The sequence below is a fragment of the Myotis nattereri genome, assembly GCF_964212035.1.
Source record: "Myotis nattereri genome assembly, chromosome: 6".
NCBI lineage: Eukaryota > Metazoa > Chordata > Mammalia > Chiroptera > Vespertilionidae > Myotis > Myotis nattereri.
This window is the reverse complement of record NC_138081.1, coordinates 96,482,802-96,499,659: the sequence shown is the minus strand read 5'-3', so window position 1 is coordinate 96,499,659 and position 16,858 is coordinate 96,482,802. Positions and strand designations below refer to the sequence as shown.

The window sequence follows — 16,858 nt, the reverse complement described above, 5'->3', positions numbered from 1 at the left end:
ACACCTGCACACACCTGCACACACCTGCACACACCTGCACACACCTGCACACCCACACACACACCTCCACACACCTTCACACACCTGCACACACCTGCACACCCACACACACACCTCCACACACCTTCACACACCTGCACACACCTGCACACACCTCCACACACCTGCACACCCACACACACACCTCCACACACCTTCACACACCTGCACACACCTGCACACCCCATACACACACCTACACACACCTTCACACACCTGCACACACCTGCACACACCTCCACACACCTTCACACACCTGCACACACCTGCACACCCACACACACACCTCCACACACCTTCACGCACCTGCACACACCTGCATACCCCATACACACACCTCCACACACCTTCACACACCTGCACACACCTGCACACACCTCCACACACCTTCACACACCTGTGCACACCTGCACACCCCCACACACACCTCCACATACCTTCACACACCTGCACACCCCCCACACACACCTCCACACACCTTCACACACCTGCGCACACCTGCACACCCCACACACATACCTGCACACACCTGCACACACCTGCACACACCTGCACAGCCCCACACACACACACCTCCACACCCCTGCATACCCCTACACATCCCTGCACATCCCTGCACACCTCCTGCTGGAGTGACCTGCGTGGTTCTTGGGAAGCGTGGAGGAGGGACCGAAAGAGGGATTTTGATTGGGACAGAAGTGACTGAGGTTCACGTGTAGGCGTTTCCAGAAGACACAGCCCAAGAGTACAGTCTCATGGTCAATTAGCATCTCTTTCCTGGGGGCGGGGTGTCCTTCCGTATCATAGTCAGGAGCTACTTCCGTTGTATGTCAAGCACAGAGACACACACCCTGCGCCCCACCGCTTGGGCTCAGACGACTGTCTCGGTGGTGTTGAGATTGCTGCTGTCTTCCTGGCGCCTGGATTGCGTTTCGTCCTTGAAAGCCCTGGTCAGGACCACCTTCAAGGACTCCTTGAACCGCTTCTTCCGGCTGCTGCCCACGAAGAAGTAAATGAAAGGGTTGGCGCTGCTGTTGATGGTGGAGAAGAGGATGGAGACGTCGTGGAGGCTCCCAAAGGTGGACCAGTACTCGTAGAACAGCAGGTAGAGGACTCGCATGGGCACGGCGAAGGTGAGGAAGATGGCGATGGTGACCGCGATGACCAGGTACAGCTTGGAGGAGTGGGACGCCCAGGTGTTCCTGCGGATCTTGACCACCAGGACGGCGCTGGACAGCACCATGAGGGGCGTGAAGACCAGGAAGCTCAGGATGGCGATGAAGATGATGACCGCCCTGCAGTGGCGTTGGGAGTAGCTCTGCCGCTCGCTGTCGATGCACAGGGCGTATTCCATGGCGGTCACCAGGCAGGACAGCGCCCACAGGAGGGCGCAGACGAGCGCCGACTGGTGCTTGGGGCGATGGCATCGGTACCAGATGGGGTACAGGACGGACAGGCACCGCTCCACGCTGATGGCCGTCAGCAGATAGAGGCCCGTGTTGTAGCCAAACAGGAACGTCACGGACAAGGTGACGATAGTGTAGTAGTAGCCTGATAGGAGCTCGTAACCTAAGGCGTAATCGACGGTCAGGATGAAGATGCAGAACAGCAGGGAGATGTCCGCGATGGACAGGTGGGTGATGTAGACGGTGAAGGGGTTCCTTCGCATCCGGAAGCAGAGGAACCAGAGGAGAACCCCGTTTTCCACGAAGCCCAGCGGGGAGATGCTCATAATGACCCAGAGCACGGCGGGCAGTTCCTCCCGCACGTCCCTGGCGGAGGCGTTCCTGCCCGTCGAGGCATTCGTGGGGCCCTCGACCGCAAATGAGGTCACGTTGGACTCACCCATGGGGAGGCCTCAGCGGGGAGCTCTTCCGGGAATTTTCTGTAAATAAGTTAAAAAAGAAAAAGAAAGGAAACGGATGAGTTGGGGTGAAAGGGAGAATTTCAGCATGGATCAGAGCCTTCGTGCTATAATCATACATGTAACCTTCATACAAAAAGTGTTGAATAGATTGTACAACTCTGTTTCTAAGGGTGATAAAATTAGACATTTCACCAGGAGGGAGAACTGATTTAGTAACTGTTTTCGAGCCCCCAATAGCCTTTACTTCTGCATTGTTATGTGCTTGTGGTTCAGCGACAAAGGGCGCCGGCAAAGCCAGAGGGTCGGGTGCCTGGTGTCCACTTCCAGTCTGGCCCAAGCCTTCTGAATGGCGTTTGGAAAATCATGTCATCTCCTGTGGCCCCATCTCCTGACCTGAGGAACCAAGTCAATCACGTTAAAATTCGATGACAGCATACATGTTAGAGAGGGCTGTTGTTGCCATTGTTTGAAGGCATGAAGTTCCATAAGCCATGGGCCAATGAGAGGAAACAGCTCGCTGAGTGATGGTCAGTAGTGTACAAATATTTTTAAAGGTGTGAACAGTTAGAAGGCACCTGTTCATGTGGTCTCAGCTCTGTGACGCAGCGGGGCACCGACTCAGGCGAGGTGACTGTTGCAAACCAACACTGCAGGGGTCAGGGCCCGAGACTCCCGGGGGCTCCTGGGGGTCCTCACTGCCGAGCCAGCCAGGCCGAGTCCAGGTCCCCACTTCTCCCCGAGAGCTGATCTCATTGGACCACCGGTCTCATCGGACCCCTCACTGCACAGACCACTGAATGGAGCCAGAGAGCGTGTGAGGGAGGCCAGCATCCAGGACGAATGTGAGGAAGCCACGTAGCTGGGACTCCTCGCTCCCGAGCCCTCACACTCTGCCCAGGCCCCATCCTATTTTAAGAGCTTACCTTTTATAGCCTCTCTGTTACATGCTTTCCAATCTAGCTTCTAATGCTTCCTGCTTAAGGAAGGGGGGAATCATAGCCCCGATGTTATAGGGCCGTGGTCAGCAAACAGTGGCTTGTGAGCCACATGTGGCTCTTTGGCCCCTTGAGTGTGGCTCTTCCACCAAATACAACGTGCGGGCGCGCACATACAGTGCGATTGAAACTTCGTGGCCCATACTCAGAAGTCGGTATTTTGTGGAAGAGCAGGTATTTTGTGGAAGAGCCACACTCAAGGGGCCAAAGAGCCGCATGTGGCTCGCAAGCCTCGGTTTGCCGAGCCGCCGTTTGCTGACCACTGTAATATAGGGGATTTCCCCACCCAAAACTTGTTTAATTTCTCTTTTTTTACTGTATTTTTATTGATTTCAGAGAGGAAGGGAGAGGGAGAGAGGGATGGAAACATCAATGATGAGAGAGAATCAGTGATCGGCCGCCTCCTGCACGCCCCACTCTGGGGATCGAGCCCGCAACCCGAGCATGTGCCCTGACCGGGAATCGAACCGTGACCTCCTGGTTCATAGGTTGACGCTCAACCCTGAGCCACGCTGGTCGGGCACTCTCTCTCATCATTGATGTTTCTCTCTCTCTCTCTCCCCCTGCCTCCTTTCTTCTCTGAAATCAATAAAAATATAAGAATAAAGGGCTGGGTGTGAGAAGAGCCAGAGACTGAAAACACTTCACCAGTCGTCTCGTGGAAAGGCCAAGCTGAGATACCGCACCGGCCGCAGGCAAAGCCAGCACGGTGGTTTCCATGGGAGTGTAAGGATGTGAGCTTTGCGGAGCCCGAGTCCTGGCCAGTGTAGTGAAAAAGGCTGTTTGCTTTGACCTTTCACAAAAGTCAGAGGGACAGATGGGCCGTGGAGCTGATAGCAAAGCAAGGAGAGTGAAAGCAGGCAGGGATGGGGGTGGGGTTCCAGCTTCGCTGAGGTGTAAAGCTTTATGCTGCGGAGTTTTCTTTTAGGGGTCTAAGAAGCAGACATCTCTCTCTATGTTCCCGTGCAGTTGGCCACCGTCTACGCATGGTCCTGGATGCCCAATCCAACACATCACTCTAGGAAGAAGGAAGGAAGGATGGGAGGGAGGGATGGAAGGAGGGAGGGTGGGAAGAAGGAAGGAAGGAAAGAAGAAATGAAGGAAGGAAAAAGAGAAAAGCCAACAATGCTAAGGTTCCAGGTGGGCCATCTGAAACCGTCTTGTTCCTAGGCAACCAGAAAGAGAGACCTGACTAGGCTGGGCCTCCAGGTGCACAGCTCCAGGGAAAGGGCAAATCCTCATGTTTGTGTGTGTGTGTGTGTGTGTGTGTGTGTGTGCGCGCGCGGTAACTGAGCAAACAGAAACCCATGTGTGAGATGGAATTTCCATGGCAGGTAAGGGACCTGCCGGGAACGTGCAGGCAGGAACATCTGTCTGGCGTTGAACACCTCGCTCCCATCTTCCTGACACTTGAGCCACCTGCACAGAGAAGTAGGGACTTCCCGCTCCCTCTGCCCCTCACAGCACTCGGCTCACACAGCGGCTGTGATTTTGTACCCGGGGGATGCCTGGCGCTGCTGGGGATTTGGGTTGTCACAACTGAGAAGAAGGGGCTACTGGCATCTAGTGGGGCAGGGGCCGGGGGCTGCCATGCACGGAATGGCCCCCACAAAAAGAGTGTCCGGGCAAGGCACCACCTCCAGCGCCTCCGACGGCATTGATGTTCTTTGTGAACGGAGACGCGGAGACGAGCCGGGCGTGCAGGCTACGGAGAAGCAGAGGGCTGCCTCCCGCGCAGGCGAGTAGCAAAGCCCCCAAAGCCCTCACGGCTTTTATTCGGGGAGCACAGCAAATAACCCTGGAGCACAGCAAGTGACAATGATTAACACGCATGCCTGTGAGATCATCTGAGCTAAGTTACACATTTAACTATTAATTTCCTACGTTATACAAAGACTCTTTCCACCTGCAGCAGTGCACCCTCCCTTGAACTTTCCATGCCCTTATGGACTACTTATCACCTCAAGGAAAGTTCTGCCTCTGAACAATAAGTCTTGTTTGCAAGACTTTGTTCTGGCGTGGCCCGCTGGCAGGCTCCCGTCCTTTCTTGGCAGAACGTCCTCTTCTAGTTAACTTCTCATTCCGCTTGACCGCTACAGACAGCATCCTGCGCCTTCCCCAACTCCCCCCGCCCCCTGCCTGGGAAATATTGCCAAGATACTCACACCAACGATCAGGATTGAGCAGGTGCCTTTTCATGGCCCCGGCCCCCCGAGGGCGGCCCCCCGACTGGATAAGCCACAGAGGCTAGTGCCAACGCGGTGCCCACCACGGAGAGGAAAGGAAGACAAGCCAGCTTGCCTCCCGCCATGCCCCACTGCTTCTAAGCCAGTGGCTTCCCCAGAAAAATCAGAAAGTCCTTGCCAGCCCCAGCTCCCGTATTTATACACGGATCCGAGAGCTCTTGCCACCAGACGAGTCAAAAAAAGGAAAAGCTAACACAGAGGCTTCTACCCTGAAGTTGGAAAACTCTGTCTGGGGACAGTGAGCCCAGCAAAGAAGCACAAGTTTCCAAAACAAGGGCCGGAGGAGACCACGGTCCCTGCCAACACACACAGACGCGAACGCGCCGGGAAAGCAGCGGCAGGAGCCGCCGGGCAACGGCTCTCTGCAGAGCGAGGCTCCCACTCCGGCGGTCAGGGCCGCTGAACAATGGAAAAGTGGGGTTCGACTCACTAGCTCCATGGGCTCAGGGAGGTCAGAGGCGGCAGCCGGGGGGCTGTCCCTTGGCATCCCGGCGCACCCCTGCCCCACCAGCCTGCAGGGTCTCCGGTGCCAGCATCTTCTCCAAGGATGGCTGCAGCCTCCCTTCGCTGAGGCATCAGAGGCTCCCCGCGGCTGAGATGTGCCAGGCAGATGGTCCCACGCGTATCAGCAGGAGCCGCGTTCAAATACACGCAGTTGAAAGTGTTCACGCGGATCCAGAGTGGGAGCAAGCCGGCGATCACGGTAGGTGGTTGACCCCCTCGAACCACCAGGGCCAGACGGGGCCAAGGAGAGAGATGAGCCAGAGACAAGCCCTAGGGAGGGGCGGAGTCACAAGAGATTCAGATTCCTGGCTCAGCCTGTGACTAGCCCCGGATCCCTGCCAAGCTCTTTAAGCCTCAGTGTTGCCACCTGCAAAATGGAGCCGATCCTATTACTACAAACAGCAGCTGTGATTAAATGAGATGTATGTATACACCTGCACTGCCAGGGGCACGCTGCTCAATAATTAAGCATCCGCTCCCTTTCTACAACCCATTTTCAGAGTCGTGGGTGTAAATACGAAGCAACGGAGGAGAGAGAAAGCCTGGGAGTGGGCTCCGAGGGGGAGGGACAGGGTGGGCAACACCCGGGTTGCGTGTCAGCCTGGCTGGGGGCCGCCTCTGGGAGCCGCAGCCTCTCACCCACGCTGTCCAGTTGCTCTCCCCCTGGTCTGTCCCCCTTCTCCACAGGCCCCCAGCAGGAGAACCAGGACGTGTGACAGCCGAGCCCCGGGGAGGCCCACCCCGCCCTCGTCTGCGAAAGTCTCCCTCACTGTGTCAAGGAGCGCCCGGCCCCTGGGACCCGTCACATCCAAACAGGGTGAGAAGGCAACTCCGGATTCTGTGGGAAAGAGACTTGGGAACCGAACATGCAGCTTTCCTCGGGCTGTTTCCTAAGCAGCGAGCCCCAGGGCCAGCAGACCGGGCCTGCGGGAGGAGGAGGGGAGGCAGGGGCGTCCCCTAAAGGCCTCCCACAGGCAAGACAAGGTGAGAGTCGGGCACCTGCCCAACAGGCAGGGGCTAAGCAGCCAACCGAGAGGTCAGGTGGCCGCCGTCGGGGAAATGCGAGCGCGGTCGGTCTTTACCTGGTTCGGATGCTCCGAGGGAGGGAGAGGGAGAGGCCAGCTCCCGAGGGTCAGACACGGAGCCGGAAGCCGGGACCATCTGCACATTGCAGGGCGGAGGAAGGAGCACCCGTGGCAAGGGGACCAGACACGCAGAAGGAAGGGTGACGAAGGAGAGGGAACAGGCTGGCAGAGACGGTTCCAAAGTCAGCGGCGGAGGGGAGCCCCGAGGGACAGAGGAATGGCGGAGACGGGTGGGTGGCAGGCTCCTCCGCTCGCACGGGCTGCTTCTCCGCAGCCCAGGGACATCCAGATATTATGAAGGTTTCGCCCTGTCCCTCCGGGGCCGTGACGCCCTGAGCGGAGTGGCCGACAGAAGCAAGACGCCAACGCCACTGTTTCAGTCAACAGGCCCCGGGGCCTCACCAGTTTGCTTTTCCCGGCTCCGACCAGACTCAGAAGCCCGTGCGCCCGGCGGAGAACAAGCCGCCCGATTCGGAAGCTGAGAACGGCCCGAGGTGACCGAGGAAGGGGCAGCGGGCAGCCGGCGTGGCGGGTGGCGGGCGGCGGGGCGTGCGGCCAGGTGGGTGGTGGTGAGTCGGGGCGCTCGGAAGGGATGGGCTCTCTTCCTCCAGAGAGAGTGGGTGGCAGGAGGCGCCAATTGTTTTGTGACTAATTGGCACCAACTAACAAAAGCAGAAATTACTGCAGATGGAGCTGGAGCTTCATTTGTGGTGGATGCTGATTTTCATTTAGAGAAACTACAGTGACTCCCTGTAAAAATAAAACCACTTGCATTAAGCCACAAATAGGGTGTCTGTTTCTGCACCGGCTGTCTGCGAGCAGTGCCCTCCTTCAGGGAAGTGAGGAGAGTTTGGGCGGGGGGGGGGGGCGCAGAGCCAGCGGAGCCTGGGGAGGTGATGTCTGTGAGCCCCGAAGTCCAGCGTAGAAGGAAGTTCTAGCTTCACCTCCACAAGTCAAGTCACCCCTTTGCAGTTTCTTAGAGAAGCAGCATCCCTCTTCCTCCGCTCAAACAACAGGTAAACAGGGGAGGAGGCCTGGGGAAGGACCTTACGGGGCAAGGAAGAAGGAAGTTTAGTAACCAGAGGCCATGGCATGGGCTCATAAGTAGTAGAGTCCATAGTGATGGAGCCCACGGTAATAGAGCCCACAGTGATGGATACCACAGTGATGGAGCCCACAGTGATGGAGCCCACAGTGATGGATCCCATAGTGATGGATCCCACAGTGATGGAGCCCACAGTGATGAAGCCCATAGTGATGGAGCCCACAGTGATGGAGCCCACAGTGGTAGAGCCCACAGTGATGGATCCCACAGTGATGGAGCCCACAGTGATGGAGCCCATAGTGATGGAGCCCACAGTGATGGAGCCCACAGTGATGGAGCCCACAGTGATGGAGCCTATAGTGATGGAGCCCACAGTGATGGATCCCATAGTGATGGAGCCCACAGTGATGGAGCCCACAGTGATGGAGCCCACAGTGATGGAGCCCACAGTGATGGAGCCCATAGTGATGGAGCCCACAGTGATGGAGCCCACAGTGATGGAGCCCACAGTGATGGAGCCCACAGTGATGAAGCCCACAGTGATGGAGCCTATAGTGATGGAGCCCACAGTGATGGATCCCATAGTGATGGAGCCCACAGTGATGGAGCCCACAGTGATGGATCCCATAGTGATGGAGCCCACAGTGATGGAGCCCATAGTGATGGAGCCCACAGTGATGGAGCCCACAGTGATGGAGCCCACAGTGATGGAGCCCATAGTGATGGAGCCCACAGTGATGGAGCCCACAGTGGTAGAGCCCACAGTGATGGAGCCCACAGTGATGGAGCCCACAGTGATGGAGCCCACAGTGGTAGAGCCCACAGTGATGGAGCCTATAGTGATGGAGCCCACAGTGATGGAGCCCACAGTGGTAGAGCCCACAGTGATGGATCCCATAGTGATGGAGCCCACAGTGATGGAGCCCACAGTGGTGGAGCCCACAGTGATGGAGCCTATAGTGATGGAGCCCACAGTGATGGAGCCCACAGTGATAGAGCCCACAGTGATGGATCCCATAGTGATGGAGCCCACAGTGATGGATCCCATAGTGATAGAGCCCATAGTGATAGAGCCCACAGTGATGGAGCCCATAGCAGTGGAGCCCACAGTGATGGATCCCATAGTGATGGATCCCATAGTGATGGAGCCCACAGTGATGGAGCCCACAGTGATGGAGCCCACAGTGATGGATCCCATAGTGATGGAGCCCACAGTGATGGAGCCCACAGTGATGGATCCCACAGTGATGGAGCCTATAGTGATGGATCCCATGGTGATGGAGCCCACAGAGGTAGAGCCCACAGTGATGGATCCCATGGTGATGGAGCCCACAGTGGTAGAGCCCACAGTGATGGATCCCATAGTGATGGAGCCCACAGTGATGGAGCCCACAGTGATGGAGCCCACAGTGATGGGGCCCACAGTGATGGAGCCTATAGCGATAGAGCCCACAGTGATGGGGCCCACAGTGATGGAGCCCATAGCGGTAGAGCCCACAGTGGAGCCCATAGCGGTGGGGCCCACAGTGATGGAGCCCACAGTGATGGGACCCATAGTGATGGAGCCCATAGCGGTGGAACCCACAGTGATGGAGCCCACAGTGATGGAGCCCACAGTGGTAGAGCCCACAGTGATGGATCCCACAGTGATGGAGCCCACAGTGATGGATCCCATAGTGATGGATCCCATAGTGATGGAGCCCACAGTGATGGAGCCCACAGTGATGGATCCCACAGTGATGGAGCCCATAGTGATAGAGCCCACAGTGATGGAGCCCATAGCGGTGGAGCCCACAGTGATGGATCCCACAGTGATGGAGCCCACAGTGATGGATCCCATAGTGATGGAGCCCACAGTGATGGAGCCTATAGTGATGGATCCCATGGTGATGGAGCCCACAGAGGTAGAGCCCACAGTGATGGATCCCATGGTGATGGAGCCCACAGTGGTAGAGCCCACAGTGATGGATCCCATAGTGATGGAGCCCACAGTGATGGAGCCCACAGTGATGGAGCCCACAGTGATGGGGCCCACAGTGATGGAGCCTATAGCGATAGAGCCCACAGTGATGGGGCCCACAGTGATGGAGCCCATAGCGGTAGAGCCCACAGTGGAGCCCATAGCGGTGGGGCCCACAGTGATGGAGCCCACAGTGATGGGACCCATAGTGATGGAGCCCATAGCGGTGGAACCCACAGTGATGGAGCCCACAGTGATGGAGCCCATAGTGGTAGAGCCCATTAGTAGACCCTCAAGTGGGAAAGTTTTTTTCTTCCATCAAAATCTCTCTTGGGTTCCTAGTGAATTCCAGTCACAGCCTAGAATGCATTCCTAAACTTCAAGGGACTCTGCTCTCTCTACCCCAGATGCTGAGCCTAATGTTATGGGGAGAAAGTCACTGGGTGGTCCATAGAGCCCAGCCTGACCCTTGGTGTTAGAAAGTGAGAGTTAGAATAGCGAGGGGCTGGGCCACGCCTTCGAGAGATCAGCCTGGACGTGGGTGAGGCAGGTCGGGCCCATTTTCACAGCAAGCTGACAGGCTCCAGAATCAGGGCTGAGAAACAACAGGTCCCCACACAGGCAGACAACTGAGTGAGTACACAATGTCTTGATTCACCATTTGGAAGCAGAACAACTTCCGGTATGCTAGAAATTTGGACTTGCAAATTTGACTGGAGTGATGAGTGATTCTTTATCTCATCTGTCTGATTGACAGGGTCTCAGAGCAGGGCTGGCCCCGCCCTCTGCCCTCCAGTCCTGCAAGAGACTTCAGATCTCACTGGTCAGATAAAGTCCGAGATAAAACCCTGAGAACAGAACTCTCCCAGGCTGATCAGAATCCCATCCGCCTCGGGGAGTCTTCTCCTGGCTTCTCATGCCCTGCTCGGTCCTGGGATTGCTTGGATCTCTCCCAAGTCATGACCTTCACTTTCAGTGCACTGTTCTTCCACAACAAATCTCGAAGGCAAGTGGCATTCCCCCCCCCCCATGTCAATCTCCTCCCACTAGACAGGCCCACCTGGTGGGGCAGGAACCACAGCAGGTGGAGGGGGAGCAAGCCCATGAGAACGTGAAGGGAGCAGACAGACTCCGGGATAAACCCTGGGAAGGGTCCAAGAGAGAGCGGGCTGCAGATTAGAGCCAGCTGTGAGAGGCTGGGTCCCCCACCCCCACCCTACCCCCACCCAGATTTAGAATCTGCCAGAAAGGAGACACTTCCCGGCTTTGCAGAGCGATGAGGAGATGTTAAGTGACCCCAAAAGAGGCCAGCAGTCCTCCATCGAAGCCCGCTTCCTGCGCCCGTGGCGGTGGGAGCGTGCGCCGTGGCCGTCCTTACAGACACAGGTGTGGGCAGGCTCCTTCGTTCTAACAAACGCACGTCTCCTTGGGCTCTGCGTCAGCACCCCATCGGCTGCGCAAACGCCGGCCCTCAGGTTCCTCCCCTCGACTGCAAGCACGCGTCCTCTCGTGTCCAGACGCCGTGGCCACATCGGCTGTGAGAGCATTCGGGGCGCTGCCTTGGGGCCTGTTCTCAGTATCACCGTTCAGCCCGCGCCCTGGGCCAGCAGCGCCGGCCCTTCAGAAGCTGAGCTTCCCAAAGCGTCCTTTGGGGAGGGGCATCAGCTTCCGTCAGGGGCTCTAACAAAGACATGAAAGATCAGAGCTGTGTTCCTGGGGCAACTGTCCCCAGACTAGCACCTACAGAGCCCCTCCCGGCTCCCTGCTCAGAAGTGGGGCCGCCAGGGCGCTCCTGGGAAAGGAAGACCACATGTGTGCGACTCTCTTTTCCTGCCCGGACGCCTGAGACACAGATGTAACCCCCCTTTGGACATGGGCCCCATGGCCACTTCCTGGGAAAAGGAGGATGTCTGCAATTACAGCGGGGGCGGGGGGTGGAAGACGGCATAGAGGGGGTAAATGGTGATGGAAAGAATAAAATAAAATATTTTTTAAAATAAAATTATTAATTTAGTCAAAGGCCACGTGTGGGCACCGTTAAACCTGTATTCACTGTTCTCTTTCTGCCAGCGGCTGTGGATTTGGGGAAACAGTGTTTTTTCACCTCGACATCCTCAAGGAGACTGGAAACAAGGTCATCTCCAAGTGATAGCAACTGCCATGCAGGAACCGCCATGACCCGCTGGTGGCTCCGCCCTCCTGGGCCCCAGTTCCCGCTCTGCCCTCTGACAGCTTCGAGCCCTCACCCTACACCCAGCTGGTGCCTACTCGGTCTGAGGCGCTCACCTGCCACTGCACTCGGTTCCTGTGTCTCGACTCTTTCTAGAGCAGCGGTTCTCAAACCTGTGGGTCACGACCCCTTTGGGGGTCGAACGACCCTTTCACAGGGGTCGCCTAAGACCATCGGAAAACACATATATAATTACATATTGTTTTTGTGATGAATCACTATGCTTTAATTATGTTCCATTTGTAACAATGAAATTGGGGGTCACCACAACATGAGGAACTGTGTTAAAGGGTCGCGGCATTAGGAAGGTTGAGAACCACTGCTCTAGAGAGATAGATGGGCAGCCTGGGTTCCTCCTCCGTCACCTGCATGACAGGTCTTATGGCATCACTTCCAGAGCCACAGTGGACATGCGGGCGCCCCACGTCTCCTTTAGAAGTTCAGTTAGACATCCCCAGGTGAGGTCACCTGGGAGGGCTGGTGGATGGTTCTGGATTTCTGCTCCTCCCCAGCCCAGGTCGTGCCCTGTGCATCACCCCGACGTGAGGAGATTCTAGTGGGAGGCTCATGGGCTGAAATGCTAGAGTTCAGGCCCAGGGTGGACTCCACATGTGTGTGTGGGCGGCCTGGGCAGACACACCCATGGGTGCCCCAGACTCACCTCCTGAGCTCCTAGGACAAGGGTCCAGGCCTGCGTCATGCTGCTTTGAAGAGTGGCCCCGAGCCACCCCTCCTCCGCTACATTCCGCAGGCCCAGTGCTCACACGCAGTCACCACATCCTGCCATCACGGGCCAAAGCGTGCGTCTCAGAAGTTCACTCATCATCCGATGCCTAGAACCACGGACGCTTGTTTGCCCCCAACCTGGACGTGGCTCTGGAGAACCCGGTCAACACCGCCTGTTCTCTAGCTCCACAGCAAGATGGCGAGGATCTCAGAGACAAAAGCTTTGCTCCCCTCCCTCCATACCCCCTGCCATCCCCCACAGCCTCCCCCCTCCCGCCGCCGTTCCCTAATTCCCTCAGCTGAGACCGACTGCCTCCATCTTCCCCCATTGTCTACCCAGTGCCCGGGTTTCTTGGTGTGGGTCCTCCTACTCCCAAAACCTGTGTCTAAGGGCACGCCTCGCTCTCACAGATCTGACACACAGAACCTGCTCTTTGGGGGACGTGTTTGTATATAATTGGTTTTGTTGTCAGTCCTCACCGAGGATGTTTTTCTATTCATTTTTACAGAGTGGAGGAGGGGGAGAGACAGAGGGAGAGAAACATCCATGTGAGAGAGACACATCGATTGGTTGCCTCCCGCACACAACGTGACCAGGGCCAGGGGTGGGGCTGCAACCGAGGTACGTGCCCTTGACCGCAATCAAACCTGAGACCCTTCGACCCATGGGCCGATGCTCCAACTACCGAGCCAAACCGGCCAGGGCTTAAGTAATTTTTTATGTTAAGACATACATGCCCTAAAATTTACAATTTTAATCATTTTTAAATGTGCAGGTCAGGGGCATTAAGTGTGATCACAGTTTTGTGCAACCGCCAACACCATCCATCTCCACATTTCCATCTTCCCAAACTGAACCCCCATACCCGTTCCACATCAACTCTCTCCCCCACCCTGGGCCCCTCTACTCTGCAGTCTGCCTCTGTGAGTTGTGACTCTATGCAGTGGTCGGCAAACTCATTAGTCAACAGAGCCAAATATCAACAGTACTTCCTCAAAATAGACTCGCCCAGGCCGAAAACCGACTTCTGCGCATGGGCCACGAAGTTTCAACCGCACTGTACGCGCGCCCGCACGTGGTATTTTGTGGAAGAGCCACACTCAAGGGGCCAAAAAGCTGCATGTGGCTCGCGAGCCGCAGTTTGCCGACCACGGCTCTAGGGACCTCAGGTAAGCAAACTCGCACAAGCTGTGTCCCTCTGTCCGGCTTATTTCACGCAGCGTGGCATCTTCAGGGGTCCCCCGTGTCGCAGCAGTGGGCAGGATCCCCCTCCTTCTAAAGGCCGCATGATAGTCTATTGCAGGGAGTGGAATGTGTACGTCACGCTTGCTCATCCATGGTGGACACCGGGTTGTGGGAGGAGAGCACTTGTACGATGGGCACGAGGGGTCATGCTTGTAGAGCGATGCCCAGAGCCCTTCCTCCCATCTAGTTTTCAGGACCGCTTTTGGCGTAAACGTCTAATATTCTCCACCTAAGACAGCACAGAAGGTGCCTCACACGTGTCCTCGCCCTACGTGAGCCAAGGGACTGTATCAGTTGAGGTTTTAACCACAAACAACAGAAACATCCTGCATCCGACTTGAGCAGAAAGGAGAGTTATTTAAAGGAAGCCAGCGAGCTCAGGACTCCCCAGGACAGAAAAATGCAGGCTACGTTAGGCTGCCAAAAACAACAGGTGCGGCAGAATTAGCTCCACCAAGACACTCCCTCGCTGCCTCCAGCCCCCAGTGCCCAGGGCGCCCCTGCTCCCTAAGCCCCACCAGAGAGGGCTCCAGGGGCCCCTCATCACCAGCAGCCCCGCAACCAGCAGCCATGCAGACAGGACCAGACAAACCTGCGTGGCTGCGCCAGCGTCCGAGTCCACAGGAAGGGAGGCGGGGAGAGTGAGACTGTAAGATGGGGAGTCCTCACCCCCCCTCCATGTGGAAAGGGGCCCCGCATCACAGGCAGCAGGTGTCCCTGAGTCCCACACTCGGAAGGTCCTCAGTGGCCCACCTCCCTCCTGTCCCACTGCAGCCTGTGCCCTCTCCCTGGAGGTCATGCTCTGGGTGCCCAGGGCTCTGGGACTTCACGGCCTTGGGGGGTGTGAGCCGGTCCTCCAGGAGGGACACGCAAAGGTGGGATTAACCGGTGAGGCCAGAATTAGGGGGACCACCTGGGAGAAATGGGGAGAGAGCAGCAGACCTCAGAGCAAGTCTGACCCTGTGTGAGGGGCAGAAGGGCAGCCGGGGAGGGTCCTGGCCGCCTGCTGACAAAGTGGGTGGGGGGTGAGAGGCAGCAAGGCTGAGGGAACGCCCTGGAGCCCGAGTGTCTGTCAGTGGGAGACCCTCTGGCCTCAGCATCCTGGGCTCAGCCTCGCTGGGAGCAGCTCCTGGGACGTCAGGCCTTAGGGCCCACATGGAGGTGGACCCCTGCCACCCCCCAGGCCTCCCCCCCCCCCCGCCCCCCACGCCATGCCCAGCTCCCATGGAACTTCACTGCGGGCACCAGCCCTCACAGCCCCGAGCGTCTTAAAATAGACCTGCAGGCTGCTGCCCCCGGGCCAGCCCAGGAAGCCCTCCATTGCCTCAGGGCCATGTTTTAAGGTTTTATGATTTTAAGCTACAGGAGGGGCCATGAGGTGTGTCCCAGGCAAGGGAAGGGCATGGGGGTGGCCACTCTCCCCAGAACAAAAGTACCAAAAACCGCTTAGTGGAAGAATAGCGCCCACCCACGCGGGGCGTGGTGTCTGAGTGACTCCGCGGGGACACTGCGGCTCTGGGTCCCTGTTTCCTGGTGCCCTCAGGTGGGGATCCGGTTTTCACAGAACGGAAACCATCCGACGGCTATTTTCCTCTCCTGTGTCCCTGCTTTGTAGCAAGTTGCATTTTCATCTCTTAAATTGTTATTTTAGGGGGATCCCCCCCAGAAAAACAGGGAAGATTCCTTTCCTTGGCAAACCCCCAAATTAGTTGTGAAATGTCAGCAAGAAACTCAATCCCAGAGGCAGCGCTCAGAGGGATTCTCAATGAAGCCCTTAGATTTCTCCTGGAGATGACAGCCCCACCCTCAGGCTCCCGCCCACAGGCCTCCCGCCCGTGCATCCCCCACGCCCACCACGCCCACGGATGTATCCACGCTGCTCCTTGAACTGTCCCAGAGGCCCACGCAGTACAGACACTGACCACCAGGGGGGGTCACATGACCTCCTCCCCCAGGGAGTGACCTGGCTCCCTCTTTTACGCCCCAAGATGAGTGACGACAGTGACATCCAGCGACAGCGTCCCTTTCTCCCCCTGGGGCATGGAGAGGGGGGCTGATTCTATAGCCTCTCAGAGATCAGGCAAGAAGGGGGAGCATGCTGAGGTTGTCCCAATGTAAGAAGACCAGCTTGCACTCTTGTTTCGTGTCGTCCTGTTTTGGGAGCTGCCGTGGAAGGTCTCCGGGGCAGGGCACAGCCGAGGCCTCGCTGCCCGCTCCCCGGGGAGAGGACGACGGAGCAGGCCCTGCCCAGAGGCCTGGGAGCGCCGGCTTGCTTCCCGCAGGGTCTGCGGTATGGGAGTAGCTGGACGTTCAGAATGACCCTGGAGGCTGCCGGCGGCCCCAGGGCTGGGGTGCCAGGGGCAAACGCTAGACACTGATTGCAATTTTCACACACACACAACCTTCTTCCGCTGTCTGGACTGTGTGCAATGCGTTTCTTAGGCAGAACACACAGAAGCAGGGCATCTGGTCTAAAAGTACAGCCTGACAATCCTGTGGTGGGACCACCCCCGTTTCTCCCAGGAGCGGGAGGTGGGCCTCAGAGCAAACAGGATGCTGCTGCCAGGGAGCCCAGAGCCCCTGGCTGTGCCCCCTCCCTGCGCCAGCTGTCCCGGACTCCCTTCTGCCCAGCAGGAACGTCAGCAGGAATAGGCAGATGCAGTTGCAAGAACCGTCCGCACGTAAATGTGCATTTACTAGTTTTCGCTCTTCTTAACTGCACAAGACATTTGAGATGGAGTAATGCTCAGGATACACGGTGCAGACCAGGGGCAGGCAACCTTTTTGTGAGTGCGTGCCAAAACCAGCAAAATCTCTGGCTCAAAATTCTTCTGCGTGCCAACCCTAATTTTTTGAGAACATGCTATGCCTACTTGGTATCTCTTAAGGTGTACGTATGTGAAGAATCTTGAAGA

At 57.1% G+C, this 16,858-nt stretch overlaps 1 protein-coding gene and 1 long non-coding RNA gene across 2 annotated transcripts; one reads left to right on the top strand and one right to left on the bottom strand.

Moving 5' to 3' along the window:
* Nucleotides 1-910: 910 nt before the first annotated feature.
* On the bottom strand, nt 911-1,888 carry MAS1 (MAS1 proto-oncogene, G protein-coupled receptor; the record flags this gene model as incomplete). The annotated part of the gene is made up of 1 exon (XM_081094457.1): nt 911-1,888. One exon carries the CDS (start codon nt 1,886-1,888, stop codon nt 911-913), a length of 978 nt encoding a protein of 325 aa, XP_080950583.1.
* A 3,425-nt stretch (nt 1,889-5,313) lies between these two features.
* On the top strand, nt 5,314-7,518 carry LOC308521386. The gene is made up of 3 exons (XR_013996167.1): nt 5,314-5,850; nt 6,339-6,468; nt 6,826-7,518. It is a non-coding gene; the product is annotated as an uncharacterized lncRNA (long non-coding RNA).
* The last annotated feature ends 9,340 nt before the right edge of the window (nt 7,519-16,858 follow it).